Here is an 18,979-nt window from a genome sequence, read left to right as displayed (position 1 = left end):
AAAGAGGAAATAGGCTGTAAGATTTTTAATACCTTTTCAAGCCGTATAATTATTTTCCCTTTTATATAACAGCAAATAGGATATCACATTAAGATGAGTAACTAAACCAATTCATTGCCCATATTTAGAGTGATTTTTCTTAAGTGCAAATCTGATCATGTCATTTCCCATTTAAAACCATTCAGTGATTCCCTATTGTCATCAGGATGAGAACTAAACTCTTCTTAATGGTTTCCTTACTATTATTTGGCCCATGATTTCTGGCCTCAATTCCTTCCCAACCTTACACCACCTCCTATTAGTAAGCATGCCCTCCTCCAATTTCAACTCAACTGACCTACTTTGAATTTCCTGAACACTCTGTGCTCTCCCTTTCTTTTTAGGTCTTTCATGTTGTTGCTTCTGTCAGAAATTCTCTCCCTCAGTCCTTTGCCTACCTACTCATTCTTTTAATTTTTTTTAAGCTGTAAATATTTCAAAAAATTAAACTCAGAGATACAGAAAAGAATATAATAGATGATAATTTACTCATCTAAATTAAAAATATTAACATTTTACATTTAAAAACAGCATAAAATTAATTAAATTTAGATTAAATGCTACATTTCCCTCTGTTCTGCTTCATTCCATTGAAGGAGCCCCTCTCCCCATGTATCATTCCCATGCATTTTTGGTACTTTTATAGATATGTTTACTTTCATAAACTAGAAATTTATAATTAGGTGTTCAAAAGTAGGAAAAACAAAACTATGTTTTGTATAAAAATGTAAGATATCAGTCAAATAAAAACAGGTGAATATTCCAAGGAAATATTTCTTTGAATTTCTTAAGTTGCATAGGTATATGTTTATTATAAAGACATAAGAAACTAAGATTAGAAATAAGATAACACAGTCAATCTCAAATTAGAGTCTGGAGGCTCTATATGAGATTGAAGTTGTGTTAATAAAAAGACATGACATTTTACCCGTTTGTAAGGTCGTAGATGTGATATGTTGCTGTGTAAGAGTATCTCCAAAGCTGTCAGGAAGAAAAGAGGCAAAGACAAATTATGATTCACAAGAGGCTCAGGTCAATAAGGTAGAATCATAGATCACTCAGTTCAAGGTTCAGAATTATAAAAGAACTGTTTTCACAAAGCACTAGGAAAGAGATGTTTCAATTCCAAATGAGTGTCATTTAAAGAGTTTTACTGTAGACTTCTGTGCTGTTCATCCAAATTCCAGAACTAATCTCAGCAGTGATTCAACCCTTACTCCATAAAAAGTATATCCAAAGACATTTCTTAATATAAAAAGCTTTTCTCTAACACTCTGTATTCTAAATTTGTTCCCTTTCTACTTAACCTTGATTGAAGTAAAATCACTACAATTCCCAAGTCCTGTAAGGATTACCCTGTACCTGAGTAATAATTATAATATCCCATAAAACTGGGTAAAGCTAATTTTCTCCATCATATAGTTTCTTTTTTTTTTTTTGTCATCAATGTATCAAACTCACTTTATTTATTTATTCTTTTTAAATTTTATTTTATTTTTAAACATCATATAGTTTCTTGTAAAATGCTTGCTTTTTTGAGCATAGTTTTTTTTTTAATAATAGATATTGAAAAAATAAATAAAAGATATACAGCTGTAATTCCTCCGGGAAAAAAAGAAAACTGCTCTTTTTTCATTGTTTATCTGTACTGTTCAGTTCAGTTTCTCAGTCGTGTCTGACCCCATGGACTGCAGCACACCAGGCCTTCCTGGCCACCACCAACTCCCAGAGTTTACTCAAACTCATGTCCATTGAGTCAGTGATGCCAGCCAACCATCTCATCCTCTGTGGTCCTCTTCTCCTGCCACCTTCAATCTTTTCCAGCATCAGTGTCCTTTCAAATGAGTCAGTTCTTCATATCAGGTGGCCAAAGTATTGGAGTTTCAGCTTCAGCATCAGTCCTTCCTATGAATATTCAGGACTGATTTCCTTTAGGAATGACTGGTTGGATCTCCTTATAGTCCAAGGGACTCTCAAGAGTCTTCTCCAACACCACAGTTCAAAAGCATCAATTCTTCGGCACTCAACTTTCTTTATAGTTTAACTCTCACATCCATACATGATGACTGGAAAAACTATAGCTTTGACTACATGGACCTTGTTGGCGAAATAATGTCTCTGCTTTTTAATATGCTATCTAGATTGGTCATAACTTTTCTTCCAAGGAGCAAGCATCTTTTAATTTCATGGCTGCAATCACCATCTGCAGTGATTTTGGAGTCTGTCACTGTTTCCATTGTTTCCCCATCTATTTGCCATGAAGTGATGGGACCAGATGCCATGATCTTAGTTTTCTGAATGTTGAGTTTTAAGCCAACTTTTTCATTCTCCTCTTTCACTTTCATCAAGAGGTTTTTTAGTTTTTTGCCTCCTGCCATAAGGGTCATATCATATGCATATCTGAGGTTATTGATATTTCTCCCAGCACTCTTGATTCCAGCTTGTGCTTCTTCCAGCCCAGTGTTTCTCATGATGAACTCTGCATGTAAGTTAAATAAGCAGGGTGACAATATACAGCCTTGACGTATTCCTTTTCCTATTTGGAACCAGTCTGTTGTTCCATGTCCAGTTCTAACTGTTGCTTCCTGACATGCATCTGTACTGTAGTTAAGTGAACAAATCAAGTATTATTTTGGATTTTATTTCTTAAAGGGTTTTCAACCTTTTGGCAAAGAAACTCCAGCATGTTGAAACATGTCTTTCTGAAGATTGCAGGTGACCAAGACCTGGTCCACTGGAAAATAATCAGCTGTCAGAACAGTGGAGGAGGGGCAAACTTGACTTTTCATTCTCTGCACTGAGGGAGTTTTGCATCTCAACTAAATTTGAAAAATGGCAGTTAAAACAAAAGGTTCTTGATCTCAAAGTAATTATTAGAAGTTGAATTTGAAATAAATTCTTTTGCCAGTAAAAGTAGAAAAAAATAAGTTGATTATCTTCCCTCCACAACCTCATCCAGGAAGGGGAAATTAAGTAAGGCTAAACAGTCCAGCTATGGATACTGCTACACTACACTAGGCTTTCAAAGACACAGATTAAACTGTGGTCTAACCACTGACTGTATATTATTGTGCTTGAGCAAGTGAGTTAAATAAGATACACTGTGATAGTTCCATTTTCAATAATAATAAATATTTAAAAGGTTAAAATAAGTGAGAATTGACTAGTGATTTATGATGGCAAATAACATTTTTATGATGAATATCAGTGCCCCCAAAATAAATTTTTCCCTCAGCATGAAAGTAATTTTTAATACTTGATGATAGCCAGACAAGAATACCAAATTCTGAATTACTTGTATGTTACTGTTATGCTTTGGGGATTCAACTAGAATTGCATTAATTTCTCAAATATTTAGAGATAAAGAGACTTTTGTTTCCTCTTTTATAGACCAGTCTGTGGGTTAATAGGAGATGTAATCAGACAAATCCAAATTAAATTGCCAATACCTTTGAATAATCACTTTCTAGGTATGCAAATTGCCGATCAGGTGATAAACCATAATTTGAAGCATTCACACTTTTCTGAAATTATGAAGAAATTGATTAGAATACAGAAAAAATAACAGAGCCATATACATTTATAGTTCTAAGAGAATATTATATCATTAATATAGTGCCACATATACATTAAAAGTAATTTTTTAGAAGTTTAGGTAATACCTACCATATACAAAGAAATTTACTACACTTTAAGGGATGACGGTGTGATAAATAAGATACACTTTGTGATTTTAAGAGGCTTATAATATTAAACTTGTAAATAAATAACATTATAATTTAGACAGTTTTATAAGAGAGAGGTAAATACAACACTGCAAAAATTTTGAGGAAGAAGTGATTAAATGCAAATGAGAGGATCATTAGTTGCCCAGAGAAGGAGAAATATCAGCCAAGCTTGACTAAAAGATTACTAGGCTCTTGAGGGTAGAGAAAGCAGGAGGTCCGAGGGTCTAGGACAGAGCAGTGTGTGCGTATGTACCATAGGACTAGTCACTGAGCTCTTACTCAGCACTGTTCTAAGCACTTTCAAATGTCCCTTTATTTAATTCTTATACTAACCCAAAGTGGTATTATTATTCCTACTCAGCAGAAGAAGAATCTGAGGCACAGTGAGGATGGTAGAATGTGGAACCCCAAGGCCCCATAACTAGTAAATGAGAGCGAGGATCTGAACTCAATTTGCCTAGCCAGAAGAACTGAGTTTGTACCTCTTATCTCACGGGATACCAGTTCTACAGAGGAAGAAAAATGCTAGTAATTGAGGAGGCAAGGATAGTAACCTAGTGTGACTAGAAGAGAGAATTGGAGGATAACTATGGTGGGAGACAGCTGAGAAGGCAAGTTGGGTCCAGATCAAGTGCTCCGAGTTTGAACTCTGTTCCTTGGTCAGTGAAGAGCTGGCAGAGGTTTTTGAGGAGGAAGATGATGGTGGATACATACCATGGTGGTATTACTCAAAATGGTATATGATTCTCCTGTTTCAATATTATAAAATACTACATTATTATCTGTAGATTGATGAAGATATTCTTGTCCTTTAAACAAGAAGGAAAACAAAACTTGAAATGATCTCCCATAGCAAGAAATATATTTATAACAAAGAAACACCTCTCTTATTTTATAGACAGACTATTTTTTTTCCTCTCTGTCCACTACACATTGCTTTGTCAAATTTAAAATAAGTTGAAAAAAAAAAAAAACCAGTACGTTGATGGTGGAAGACAGGAAAGGATGCTTTCCTCTACTTTATACAAAAATACTGTATTTACCAGTAGAAGCCTTATTTTACCAGTTCAGGATGATTAGGAATAAACTTGGATTTTCTCTGCATTAATTAGTTCAGTCGCTCAGTTGTGTCCGACTCTTTGGGACTCCATGAACTGTAGTACACCAGGCCTCTCTGTCCATCACCAGCTCCAGAAGTTCACCCAAACCCACGTCCGTCGAGTTGGTGATGCCATCGAGCCATCTCATCCTCTGTCGTCCCCTTCTCCTCCTGCCCCCAATCCCTCCCAGCATCAGAGTCTTTTTCAATTATTCATTATAAGGAGAATAAACTAGTTAAAATGGCATGTTTCTTTCGCAAATATATATATATATATATATATATATATATATATATATATACACACATTCCATTTAGGCTGTTTTTGACTTAGTTTAAAACCTATTTATATGCATGTTATTTTCTAAAGAGAAAAAAATATTCAATTTTTAGTGGCATTTTGGATATAAATTATAATGTACACAATTAGTTTCTCTTACCATTTGTTTGATTAGATTCATTTAACAACACACTATTTTGAAAAACTATATGCAAATATCAATTTTATGGCCCTTAAAGGATTTGTCTTCAGGGTAGGATCTGTTCATTTCTTAGATTATCTAGATTAACAATGGAATTTCTCTTTGTAAAATTCTCATGACCTCTTTTAAATAGGTGCTTATTTCCCATTCTGAAAAGCTATAGCCTATGCTCAGCTTATTCTAACAATGCATTCTCAGATTTTACTGTTCTGCTAAAACTACAACTGGCATCATTATTATTGAGCAAATCCTGTCTAAGTAGTTCTGTCAAAAATGCTTTGGTGGCCACTTGACTTATCTAAATAATTGCTCTTTTAATCCATTTCAACTAAGGTGGCTTATGTTACAATAGAGATGTGCTGGCACTAAAAACACTAAAATCACACATTTAAAAAAATGTAAAAAATAATTCACTTACCTGAAATCCAATTTGGAAAAAATGTTTTATAAGAAAATGTCCCATTTAAAATATCCTTCAGTGTGAGTGCTCGTGTTGTACTCTCTTCAGAGTTGTGAACTTTGGGGAAGGAGGAAACATATCATTACTTAAAAGAAGATTAATAACTCAGATATCTCTCAGATATCATATAAAGAAAAGATCTGCCATTGCTAAATCCTTGTTTTTTGTGTGTTTGATCAGATGCTCCGTCACGTCCTACTCTTTGTGACCCTATGGACTGTAGCCCACTAAGGCTGCTCTGTCCGTGGGATTCTCCTGACAAGAATACTGTAGTAGGTTGCCATTTCTTCCTTCAAGGGATCTTCCTGACCCAGGGATTGAACCCACATCTCATGTCTCCTGTACTGGCAGGCAGATTCTTTACCACCAGCACCATTAACTTTTGTCCTAATGACTACCAGTGTTATTTCCTTTTTTATAGAGAGAATAATGAGGCTTAGAGAAGTAGTTTGATTGCCCGAAAGGAACATGTTGTGGGAAAAACTTGAGAAGTGTGAAGGAGACCACGCTGAACATCAGAGACATTATTCTTCAGGCAGTGAAGAACTTTCAGAGATTTTTTATTTTATTTTATTTTATTTTTAAACTTTACAATATTGTATTGGTTCTGCCATATATAGAAATGAATCCGCCACGGGCATACATGTGTTCCCCATCCTGAACCCTCCTCCCTCCTCATTCCCCACACCATCCCTCTGGGTCGTCCCAGTGCACCAGCCCCAAGCATCCAGTATCGTGCATCGAACCTGGACTGGCGACTCGTTTTTTATATTATATTATACATATTTAAATGCCATTCTCCCAAATCATCTCACCCTCTCCCTCTCCCACAGAGTCCAAAAGATTGTTCTATACATCAGTGTCTCTTTTGCTGTCTCTTACACAGGGTTATTGTTACCATCTTTCTAAATTCCATATATATGCGTTAGTATACTGTATTGGTGTTTTTCTTTCTGGCTTACTTCACTCTGTATAATAGGCTCCAGTTTCATCCACCTCATTAGAACTGATTCAAATGTATTCTTTTTAATGGCTGAGTAATACTCCATTGTGTATATGTACCATCGCTTTCTTATCCATTCATCTGCTGATGGACATCTAGGTTGCTTCCATGTCCTGGCTATTATAAACAGTGCTGCGATGAACACTGGGGTACACAAGAAGTGTCTCTTTTCCTTCTGGTTTCCTCAGTGTGTATGCCCAGCAGTGGGATTGCTGGATCATAAGGCAGTTCTATTTCCAGTTTTTTAAGGAATCTCCACACTGTTCTCCATAGTGGCTGTACTAGTTTGCATTCCCACCAACAGTGTAAGAGGGTTCCCTTTTCTCCACATCCTCTCCAGCATTTATTACTTGTAGACTTTTGGATCGCAGCCATTCTGACTGGCGTGAAATGGTACCTCATAGTGGTTTTGATTTGCATTTCTCTGATAATGAGTGATGTTGAGCATCTTTTCATGTGTTTGTTAGCCATCTGTATGTCTTCTTTGGAGAAATGTCTATTTAGTTCTTTGGCCCATTTTTTGATTGGGTCATTTATTTTTCTGGAATTGAGCTGTAGGAGTTGCTTGTATATTTTTGAGATTAGTTGTTTGTCAGTTTCTTCATTTGCTATTATTTTCTCCCATTCTGAAGGCTGTCTTTTCACCTTGCTTATAGTTTCCTTTGTTATGCAGAAGCTTTTAAGTTTAATATGGTCCCATTTGTTTATTTTTGCTTTTATTTCCAATATTCTGGGAGGTGGGTCATAGAGGTTTTTAAGAAGGAAGATGAGATGAGGCTCCAACAACTCTAGGTCTTACAAAACTGAGATTGCAGACCACGCATGCTTAGTTGCTTCAGTCGTGTCTGACTCTGGAGACGCCATGAACTGTAGCCCACCAGGCTTCTCTGTCATGGGGTTCTCAAAGCAAGAATACTGGGTAGGGTTGCATTTCCTCCTCCAGGGGATCTTTCCAACCCAGGGATCGGCTCCACATCTCCTGCAGCTCCTGCATTGCAGGTGGTTTTTCTACCACTGAGCCACAGGGGAAGCCCATGCACATTTGACTAAAAACTCAGTCTTTTAAGCAGTTCTTTGTAGTTCCTCACACATGCTTGACTTAGATTTCTATTGACTTATAAATGATGTATTTTAGCATCCCAATTGGTCAGGTGACATCAGCCAGAATCCCTACCTTCAGACATCTCAAGAGAGACATTAATGAATGCAGATAATTTCTTATCCTGGCTAGGGATTTTTATAAAGACAAAGTGGACCAGAAGAAAAGAAAACCACATCATCTATACAATTGACCTTGGAAATTCCAAGAGTAGAGGTTTTCCATATAAAAACTAATCTAAAGTAGTTCGCAAACCACAAGCAAAACTCAGGTGTATTTGAACCCTCCAAGACAATTATATGTTTCAAATGTGATTTCCATTCTCAGACCAAATTCATTGTAGAGCCTGGCAACGGTCTGCTACACCAGAAACTATGGTGACCAACTTCCAATCCTTCTTCACATCCATATTCCTGTCCTCCATTTCTCCTATCTTACCCCTTCTCCAGACCATCACTTATAGAACCAAAACGTAGGAAAGTGTCCTATGCCCTGGATAGGATATACAAATCTGGTATTTGCTCATGTAAAAATAAAACTGTCAAAGATGAGCTTTAACTTTATCTTCCTGCTAAACTCTTCCACAACGTTTTCAAGACTCTCAAGATAAAGAACAAAACCATTAGTCTGGACAATAGGCACTGGCTGATCTGGGATGATCTATCTCTCCAGCCCTTTCTTGCCCTTCTCTCACTACTTCTAGATTCCAAACATGCTGGACTTTCTGTTCCTCAAATATTTACTTCTTTCTCTAGAGCCATTGCACCTCGTTTCACCTTCTCCCTTCTCCTTATAACTTACTTTCAGCCCTTTGTGCTTAATAAGAGCCACGTCCTCTAGCAAGCCCTTCCTGACCCCCTGGTTTAGGTCTGGTTCCCTTGTTATACAGTACCATAGGTCAGGTTCCCCTTTCAAAGGATACTTGTCTTGGTTTGTTATCTTGTATGCATTTGAGTGATTATTTTATTCACATTTCATTACCTCCCACTGTATTCTCAAGAGAGTCATGTAAGGCCAGGGACCATGTCTAGTTTTGATCACCACCATATCCCCAGGGTCTAGAACATAATAGGCATTTAATAAATACTTGTTGAATGAATGAATACATGAAATGAAGGATTGATGGGTGGATGGATGAGATCTGTGCCCTCTTCTTTACAGAATGTTTCTACTACCAATTTCCTATACTGGGTAAGACAATCTCTGGCATCAGAGCTTGCTCACCTATAATGTAAAGGACCAGACTAGAAAATGTTGATAATACTTTCCAGGTCTACCACTTTAAATTTTGGGATTTGAGAAAAAATATGCTCTATTAACTATACAATCACATAAGTAAACTGCCATATGATAAGGTCCAAGGGACCAACTGGATAATAGCATTTTTGGAGGTTTTAACTGATTCACACTGAAGTAAGTATGCTCCAACTTTTTATTAGGACCATGAGTTATCTTAATTTACTAAACATTATCCTGGTAGCTAGAAGAACATGAGTGACTAATGAACCCTTTTGCAACCAGACACTAAATAACTTAATGAATGAAATTAGATTATTCTAATAATCACATTTGTACAGGTACTTTGTATCCTAAATAAAGTTCTACATGCTATACAATTATTTGTAATGAAAGTGCTTCTAATTAATTAAATGATCTTGTACAAAATTCATACCACTGATTTGGTAATTCCCATTCAATGAATAAAATACCATTTTACTACAATAGCATTAGTATAATTGCTAAGTATTTTAATTTGATTTTATTTAACTTTCAAGAGTAAATTGCAATCTGTTTCTAAATAATCAAGGGAAAATTCTAGTACTATTTAAAGTGGAAATTATTTTCTTTTGAGATATATTTAATTTGTGTCTTTACAATACTGAACTTACAGATGAAAAAAATTTACCTTAGTGAATCCCTGTACTATGAATACCAAGAAAACTTAGGTAACTGCTTTTTAAAAACTTTTTTAGTTATTAATTCAATAAATTAATATAATCTTGGTGACATCTTTTTTGTCTAGCATGAATAATGCTTTGATTATGGCTAATGACTTATATAATAGATTTTCCTGTTTAAGTATCCTTGAATATAATTTTCCTTACTTGCAATTATGTTTAATTGAGAAGTTCTTAGCTATAATTAGTCTTCATTTTTATAGAAGGTTAAATTAAATGAGCTAATTCAAGTGAAACATTTAACTATGCTTGGCAGTCAACAAATGTTAGCTTTTGTTATTGTTATAGCTCATCATATTCTTGAAATAAATATTTTTGATCTGTGTTTTACAAACTAATTTGGTCACTGAGATTTAAAAAAAATATCTACTAAAATCACAGCAAGGAGGGCATGACAATTCACTCCAGTATTCTTGCCTGGAGAATCCCCATGGACAGAGGAGCCCAGTGGGCTACATACAGTCCATGGGGTTGCAAAGAATTGAATGCAACTGAGTAAGCACAAACACACAAAATCAAAATGTAGTGTTGCGGTCCTTTAATGGACCGGAACCTGGTGGTCTGGAGTCGCTGATAAGAAAGCAAAAGAGAGAAAGAGGCTAATATTCCCTGGATTACGCAGAGAACCAATAAAGCCCTAGGACAGGGCTTGTACCACTCATGGAGGCACAGGGCATCCTCTCGAAGAGGTCTTGAAAGCCCAGGCAGGAAAGTGAGCTCAGCAGGTTTCTGCACTCCAGAGAATTAGCCAGAGGGAGAGAGAGAAAGAACGACATGGGGTCTCTAGTGGAACAAGGGTATTTTATTAGCAGAAATGCAGGTTATATATCTTTAGTAAAGTAATTAGTCATTACAAAGGATGAAAATGGATAGTCTAATACACACAAGGTTGCTGACACTGAAAAGTCATTGAAGGGAGCCACTGAGAGGAATCCAGGCAGGTACCATTTCCCATGATCTCAGTCCTGAGAACTGCATCCAGCTCTACTTGTTCCTGGAATAGGAACTGATAAGGAACAGAGAATCCTTGAGAAATGGCACACAAAGGAAAAAAAGTGCAACATATTGGATTCTTTAAAGTTGAACATCCCCTGACAATATAGGAAATGTAGTTTCAGATTAAGCTATTAGTATATAAAGGTTAATTTTTATTCTAATGTAATGGAATTCATCAGTTATACTTGGAACATCTTGGTTATCCTAGGGCTCCATAACTGAAATAGTCCAATCATGATCATAAGTACAGTTAGTACTGATATCACACATATGGATAAATAAAATTTATTAAAAAATAAGAATTTCAAATTATTTTAAAATTCCTACTCATTTTCCTTTAACATTAACAATCATGCTGATTCTTATCAGATTTCTCAAGAAAATATCAAGGATTAGTTATTTACTCTTTGTAACCTCTAATTTAGATTATCCAGGAAAGTTATGTGAGAGTAAGGGTATATGTCATATTACTTCTCAGCCAGTCATTTATTTTAAATGGGTGCATAGTAGCTATGCAACTGTGGTGTTGGAGAAGACTCTTCAGAGTCCCAAGGAGATCCAATCAGTCATTCCTAAAGGAAATCAGTCCTGAATATTCACTGGAAGGACTGATGCTGAAGCTGAAACTCCAATACTTTGGCCACCTGATGTGAAGAACTGACTCATTGGAAAAGAACCTGATGCTGGGAAAGATTGAAGGTGGGAGGAGAAGGGGATGACAGAGGATGAGATGGTTGGATGGCATCACTGACTTGATGGACATGAGTTTGAATAAGCTCCGGGAGTTGGTGATGGATAGGGAAGCCTGGCATGCTGCAGTCCATGGGGTCACAAAGAGTCAGACACAACTGAGCGACTGAACTGAACTGATAGTAGCTATAAATGCTAATGATCTAGAGAACTTAACATATGTCACATTGACTCAATATCTGTGAAACAATTTAAATATGCATTAATTATACAGCACTCAGGAAGAGATAAGGTGTTATACTGAACACATCAAGAGGAGCCAGCTGTATTTATCTGGAAATAGGGTTTGTGGAAATAGGGGAAATAGAGCTTTGGGATAGGTGATTACTCCTAACCTTGCATGGGGTGTAGCCAGGGGTCAAAAGGTGTCAGCCTGTCCTGAAGTCAGGCTGATTCTACTGAATCAGATGGGGGAAAATTTACATTAGGCATTCTTTTCTTTCTGCTTAAAATGACCACACGTTCATAATAGAATAATGTACCTGCTCTAAGATGATGGATTAGATCACATATTAAGAGTTATAAAACATGTACTTAGAATTTCCAATCTAATCTCTGGTTCTTTGTACCAGCTAGGACCGTGTTTGGCATATAGTGAAAGAATAATAAATATTTGTCGAATGAAAAAATAAATCAACTGTACAGATTTTATTTTAGGTGTGTGTGTTTTTTTTTTAACTAATCCTCCCCCAAAGATACACCTGCCCTTACTTTTTACCATCCTGTCCATGTTGTAAATTTCATATATAAACTCTTCTACCTGGACATCATTTTAAAATATATCAAAATTTTGTCCTTGGAGTTAGCTGGAGCACTTGTTTGAAAAACAGATTCCTAGTTCTTATCTCAAATCTACTGATTCAGAATTAGGGATAAGGCCCTGATTTTCATTTTTGTTCAAGTCCCACTGGTGAGTCTTCTTCAAAGAATCCAAATTTAGTGATTTCACTGAATCTACTTGGTTCAGTGTTCTCCTGTACCTATCAGTTGAATTTCTCACAGCCTATGAACTCCTGGTAGGTGGATGGGTCTGGCCTGCATAGCAATTTACATCTCATGGACAGACTCCCCACAGCTAATGTTGATCATGGCTTTCAAGGAATGTTCAAAGTCTCTTGTAATGTTTATGTCTCTATTCAGTCCTCTTGCTCATCGCCAGATGGATTCTTCTTTAGGTACGTTCTCTCTGCTGACTTCTATTTGTGTTTGTATGTGTAAATCAGTATAAAATGCATCACTATGGCATCAATCACACCAAACAAGTTCTAGTCACCTAAAAAATTGAATGCGTGGATTTTCATTACTTTTTCTAAATAATGTTTTAATATTGAATTATAATCTCCTGATTATTTTGAAAGTTTAGTTTTGCCATCTGAAATTTTTAAACTCAAAGTAGTTGAGCAGAAGTATAAATGAATTCTGAGAGCATATCATTCTTCCACTGGTAACTGACACTCGCTTAACACTTAATTCCTGATAGTGCCCTTAGAGTCAATTTGGCTCATCTTTACAATTACTCATACACTGCTTAAACACTCTAATTAACAATAATTATTTGCATTTTCAACTTAGTGAAACAAAGATGGCAATTATTTCAATTACTAATCCAAAAAATTACAATTCACAGAAATAATTCACAAGTAATGATTCACTATTCTCCTAATTCTTTCTTAAAATTTTGTATTTATTCTTTATTAGGATTCTGTTTTTGTCATTTAATTTTCTAGTCTTGAAAAACTGACAATAACTGTCAGAGCAGAGACATCAGATGTCAGTTCTAATATTCATCATAAACTAAATGAGAAAACATGGTTTATTATAGTCGGCTCATAAATGGCTGGTAGGTCTTTTTGTTCTCACTTTCATACTGATTTTGAAACTGATGCTTATGAGGCCATCTCAGCGGAGTGACATGGACTTCCAAGCACACCGCATCTGTCTCTCTGCTTGCTCTACAATGATACTGTCCTCAATAGGCAGTATGTCCAGCCATCGCATCAAGTCATGTTTATTTCTGGCGTGAGCACCACAGGAGTAAATGCTGGAAATAAAAGGGTGGGGAACAAACTATTTAAAACTAATATTACATTTGGGCAAAGGCTGACAATTTTGAAGAAATGGGACTGTGGTAGCTTTAGACCAGTAACAAAAAGTGTTATACTAAGTTCTATGTATGGGGCACTCTACATGTATAGTCCTATGAAACGCTCACAGCAACTCTCTGATACAGAAGTACTATTATCAACACCATTTTGAAGATTAGGAAATGGAAACTAGAGAGTTAAAATAACTTGCTAATATATAACAGAGCTGGGGTTTAAATCCAGCTCCATCTGATTTTAGAGACTGGGCGCTTTACCACTACCTTTTGATTTAAAGTGAATGCACACTGTAATAAAACACCAACAAAACAAAACAAACACAAAAATCCAACAGCACACAAGGGGAGGTAGGATAATTATACCTCAAAATGAACATTAAGAGAAAATGAGACAATTTGATCTTCGTCAAATATTAGCAAAGAGGTTGCTATAAAGCTTTTAACGTCTCACTGAAAAATATAGTAGCTCTTGGTTTTGAAAGAATATTGCAAGGTTCTTTCTGTAGATAACACTAAACAATATAAGTTATTCAAAGGAATTGTCAGGTTTTTAAAAGTTCATTTTGTGTATTATATTATTTTTGTGCTATGTTAAATGGGGCTTTCCCCCCACCCCCCCCCCCCACCCCCGATCTCTAGAGCAGTAAGGGCTTCCCAAGTGGCTTAGTGGTAAAGAATCCACCTCCCGATGCAGGAGATATAACAGATGCGGGTCCAATCCCTGGGTCAGGAACATCCCCTGGAGAAGGGCATGGCAACCCACTCTAATATCCTTGCGTAGAGAATCCCATGGTCAGAGGAACCTGGCAGGCCACAGTCCATGGGGTCACAGAGTTGGACACAACTGAAGTGACTGAGAATATATGCATGCACCATGTTCTTATGCTTTATGTTGACCATACCCTGTGATCTTTACTACTTTGCGTGCATGCTAAGTCACCTCAGTCGTGGGAGACTCTGCAATGCTATGGACTGTAGCTCACCAGGCTCTTCTCTATGTGGGATTCTCAGGGCATAAGTACTGAAGTGGGTTGCCATGCCATCCTAAAGGGGATCTTCCCAACCCAGGAATTGAACCTTCATCTCTTAAGTCTCCTCCATTGGCAGGTGAGTTCTTTATCACTAGCGCCATATGGTGTTAAATGACAAATGTTTTGGTGACCCTGAAGATGAAAGTAAACCCGGTCTATATTTGAAGGACCACTCGGTCTCCTTTGCCATCTCATCTTCCTCTAATCTCTGTTTTAAATTGTGATGTAACTTTTATTGAATTTACTTGGATTTCTTCTTTGAATCCTAGATGATATTTCCACTTGTGTATTTCACAAGCACTTCAAAATCAGTATGTCTAAAGCTCAGAAAAACAGGAATTCCATCCTGCTGCTCCAGATTTCTCCAAGTCAATGGCACTATCATCCACTTCGTTGTTCAATTCAAATACCCGTGATTTATCTTTGCCTTCCCTCTTTGCTTACCGCCTTTGTGTAGCACCCAGGTCTGACAATTCTATGTCCCAAATCTCTCTCTACCCTCTCTATTTCTACTACAACCTCCAAGGCCAAGCTATGTCTCACTAGGTAGGCTGTAATGGATATCTGTTTGCTACACCTGCAATTTCATTTCTAGTATTTCACTGCGGGTTTTTTTGTTTTTTGTTTTTTTTGGCCACATCTCTTGGCACCCAAGATCTTAATTCCCTTGGATCAAACCTGGGCCCCTTGCAGTGAAAGCCCACATTCTTAACCACTGGATCACCAGGGAAATCCCTTCATTGTGAATTTGAATTACATTTTTCTAATGACTAATGATGTTGAGTCTCTTCATAAGTTATTGCTTACTTTCCAGTAGTTATGTATGGACATGAGAGTAGGACCATAAGGGAGGTTGAGCACTGAAGAATTGATGACTTTGAACTGTGATGCTAGAGAAGACTCTTGAGAGTCCCTTGGACAGCAAGGAGATCAAACCAGTCGTAAAGGAAATTAATGGGAAGGACTGATGCTGAAGCTGAAGCTCCAATACTTTGGCCACCTGATGGGAAGAGCCAACTCATTGGAAAAGACCCTGATGCTGGAAAATAAAGACGGCAGGGGAAGAAGAGGGTGACAGGGAATGAGATATTTGGATGGCTCACTGACTCAATGAACATGAGTTTGAACAAACTCTAGGAGATAGGGAAGCCTGGCATGTTGAGTCCATAGGGTCACAAAGAGACACGGCTTAGTGACTCAGCAACAAGCACAATATCTTCTTTAGGGGATATGTCTGTCCTTTGGCTTCCCAGAAGCTGTGGGCTTCTCTAATGACTCAGTGAGAAAAGAATCTACCTGTAGTGCAGGCAGATTCAGTCTTCCATTTCAAGATAGCTATTCTTGACCCTTTGTATTTCCATGTGAATTTTGGAATCACCTTATAAATTTCTGCAGAAAGTATGGTCTGGGATTTGGATAGGGGTCATATTTAGTTTGCAGACATATTTAGAGAATATTGCCTTCTTTAAAATGCTGTTTTGTGATCTATAAATATAGGATTTATTTTCATTTATTTATATCTTTTTGTATTATTTATTGCTAATGTATAGGAAAACGATTTATATATATTAATCTTGTGTTTTGCAAATTTACTCAACTTGCTTGTTAGTTCCATTATTTTTTAGTGAATTCCTTAGGATTTTCCATAAACAAGATCATGTCATCTGTAAATATAGTTTTGCTTCTTCCTTCCCAATCTGGATACTTTTTCTTTCTTTCTTTATCTAATTGCCCTGGATACAACTGCCAAAAAGTGAAAGAGAAAATCTCTCAGTCATGTCCAACTCTTTGCGACCCCATGGACTATACAGCCCATGGAATTCTCCAAGCCAAAGTACTGGAATGGGTAGCCTTTACCTTCTCCAGGGGATCTTCCCAACCCAGGGATCAAAACCAGGTCTCCCACATCGCAAGTGGATTCTTTACCAGCTGAGCCACAAGGGAAGCCCATACAACTGTCAATAAGACATTTAATAGAAATAAGAACTAACATGCTATCTTATTCTTGATCTTAGGGAAAGAGCACTGACTTTCACCAGTGTGATATTAACCCTGATTTTGTGTGTGTGTGTGTGGATGCCCTTTATCAGATAGAGGAAATTCCTCCTATTTCCAGTCTGCTGAGTGTTTTTATAATGAAAGGGGGCTGTATTTTGTTAAATCCTTTTTCTGTATCTATTGAAATCACCATATTTTTTTTTGGTCTCTTTTTCTATTAATATAACTCATTATAGTAATTGATTTTTGGATGTTAAACCTTATATTCTTGGGATAAATCTCACTTGATCTTGGTGAATAATCCTTTTTATACATTACTGGATTTGGCTTGCTAGTAGATGATGAGGGTCTTTCCATTTATATTCATAATAGATATTGGTCTGTAACTACTATTGGTCTGTAACTTCTTTACTTGTAATGTAAAGAAGTATGGTTTTGGTATCACAGCATCTGGCCTTAAAGATGAATTGATAAGTGTTCTATTTTATAGTTTGAAAGAGTTTGTGAAGGGTTGGTAATAATTCTTAAAATGTTCTCTAGAGTTTACCAGTGAAGTCAACTGGGCTTGGGGTTTTCTTTGTGGGAAGTTTTAAAATCATTAAAACAATTTTCTCAGTTGTTATAGTTCTATTCAGGTTTTCTGTTTACTCTTGAGTGAATTGTGGTAGTTTTTATCTTTACAGGAATTTGTTCTTTTCATCTAAGTTGTCTGATTTTTTTTTGATATACAGTCTTTCTAACCTGTTCCTTTAAGGAGTACTATCTCATCAGTTTTTCTACCAAGTATAAAAACCATAATCTGTTGGAGAAAATTTTAATTTAGATATGAAGCAACTCTATTTGTTTATTATTCACAGGGATAAAGGTTAATAAGGATTGTAAGCTATTCCATTTTTACTACATAATTTTTGTTAATTCACAAGGATACTGAAATAAAAAGTAAGTTCTTTGCTTTACATAAAATAAGCAATAAGTAAATAAAAGACTCATTAATATTGATTATCCCATGGAAATATTATTTTAATTTACCCTAGCATGTTCCTAGATTTTAAGGCTCAGTTTGACTGTCTCTTGTTGTTAAAAAAACCTTTGGCCTTGATTTCATATTCCAAATTAGAGCTTTAGAACCTGTTTTTTTCAAGGTGTATGCATGACTGTAAATTCTTGTGTAGTTGTAACACAATTCACTTTGGAAATCAGAGACAGGTAAACTCCTCTGCAATATGGGAATCATCCAAAAACTTGGATTGTTTTCAAATTATTTAGAATTTGACAAAACTCAAAAAGAATTTGCCAAGATTCATCCTCTGTGACTTTAAAATCCAAGAGCAAAGTAGAGAAATACAATCTGCAAGGCTGATATTTACACTCAACTAAAAACTCTTTTAGGTCCATGAACTTTCTGAATCTTTTATTCAGCCCTTTAGACTTCCCCATATTTCCTCCAAAAGAACAGTGAATATTCTGTTTCACAGTTCTGAATGTTGATACTGGGAACATTTTAAGCCTTAAAAACAAATTCACATCTCCTTTGATGATAATTTGGTCTCACATATATCTTACTTTACAAAAAATTGTTGTTGAGATTACAGTACTAGTAATAGTTACAATAATAGTAACAATAACAATGGATTTCTGCTGAAAATATAGGCATTCTAAATGATACTTGTCTTTATAAAATATTGATCCATATTCTGTCTAAATCATCTGTGAATTCAGATTACCTTCTGAAATAATTATATAAGGTTATTACTTACCTAAGTAAGCAATCACTATAAATTTTATAAATGTGTATGTATACTCATAAGTCTATATGCACATTTTTTTTTTTCCTGTGTTCATTGGGTACATAATTTTGGCCGCACAGGTTGAACTTCCCAGGTACTTGCCTACGTCAGAGACTTTGTATCTGCATTTCCCTCTGCAGTGAGGATCTAGCCTCCAGTTTGCATCCTTCCTGTCCTTTAGGTCTTGGCTCAAATATCATCTCAGAGAAGCCTTCCCTAGCCACTTTTGTTATGAACTGAATTTTGTCCTCTCAAAATACATAAATTGAAGCTCCAATCCTCAATGGAACTGTATTTGGAAATAGGTGCTTTAACAAAGTAATTATGATTATACAAGAACACACAGCGGAGCCCTAATCTGATGAAGCTAGTGGTGTCCTTACTGAAAGAGGAAGAGATACCAGGAAAGCACATACACAGAGAAAAAGTCATGTGAGGACAAAGCTTA

The 18,979-nt window shown here is 36.2% G+C and overlaps 1 protein-coding gene across 3 annotated transcripts in view; it reads right to left on the bottom strand.

Moving 5' to 3' along the window:
- FAP (fibroblast activation protein alpha) overlaps nucleotides 1–18,979 on the bottom strand; it is a 77,674-nt gene that overhangs the window by 53,961 nt on the left and 4,734 nt on the right. For all 3 annotated transcript variants that reach the window (XR_003514074.1, XM_027559270.1, XM_027559262.1), the window contains exons 3-6: nucleotides 5,767–5,865; nucleotides 4,482–4,576; nucleotides 3,489–3,563; nucleotides 968–1,020 (exon numbers count right to left, since the gene is read on the bottom strand). Coding sequence is in view for 2 of the 3 variants with exons in the window: in XM_027559270.1 (XP_027415071.1) it covers nucleotides 968–1,020; nucleotides 3,489–3,563; nucleotides 4,482–4,576; nucleotides 5,767–5,865 (322 nt within the window). In the remaining variant the exon portion in view is untranslated. The remainder of the gene's footprint in view (nucleotides 1–967; nucleotides 1,021–3,488; nucleotides 3,564–4,481; nucleotides 4,577–5,766; nucleotides 5,866–18,979) is intronic.

The sequence above is a fragment of the Bos indicus x Bos taurus genome, chromosome 2 (genome assembly GCF_003369695.1).
Source record: "Bos indicus x Bos taurus breed Angus x Brahman F1 hybrid chromosome 2, Bos_hybrid_MaternalHap_v2.0, whole genome shotgun sequence".
NCBI classification, from domain to species: Eukaryota; Metazoa; Chordata; class Mammalia; order Artiodactyla; family Bovidae; genus Bos; species Bos indicus x Bos taurus.
The sequence above is the reverse complement of the archived record's forward strand: the minus strand, read 5'-3'. Positions and strand labels throughout refer to the sequence as shown.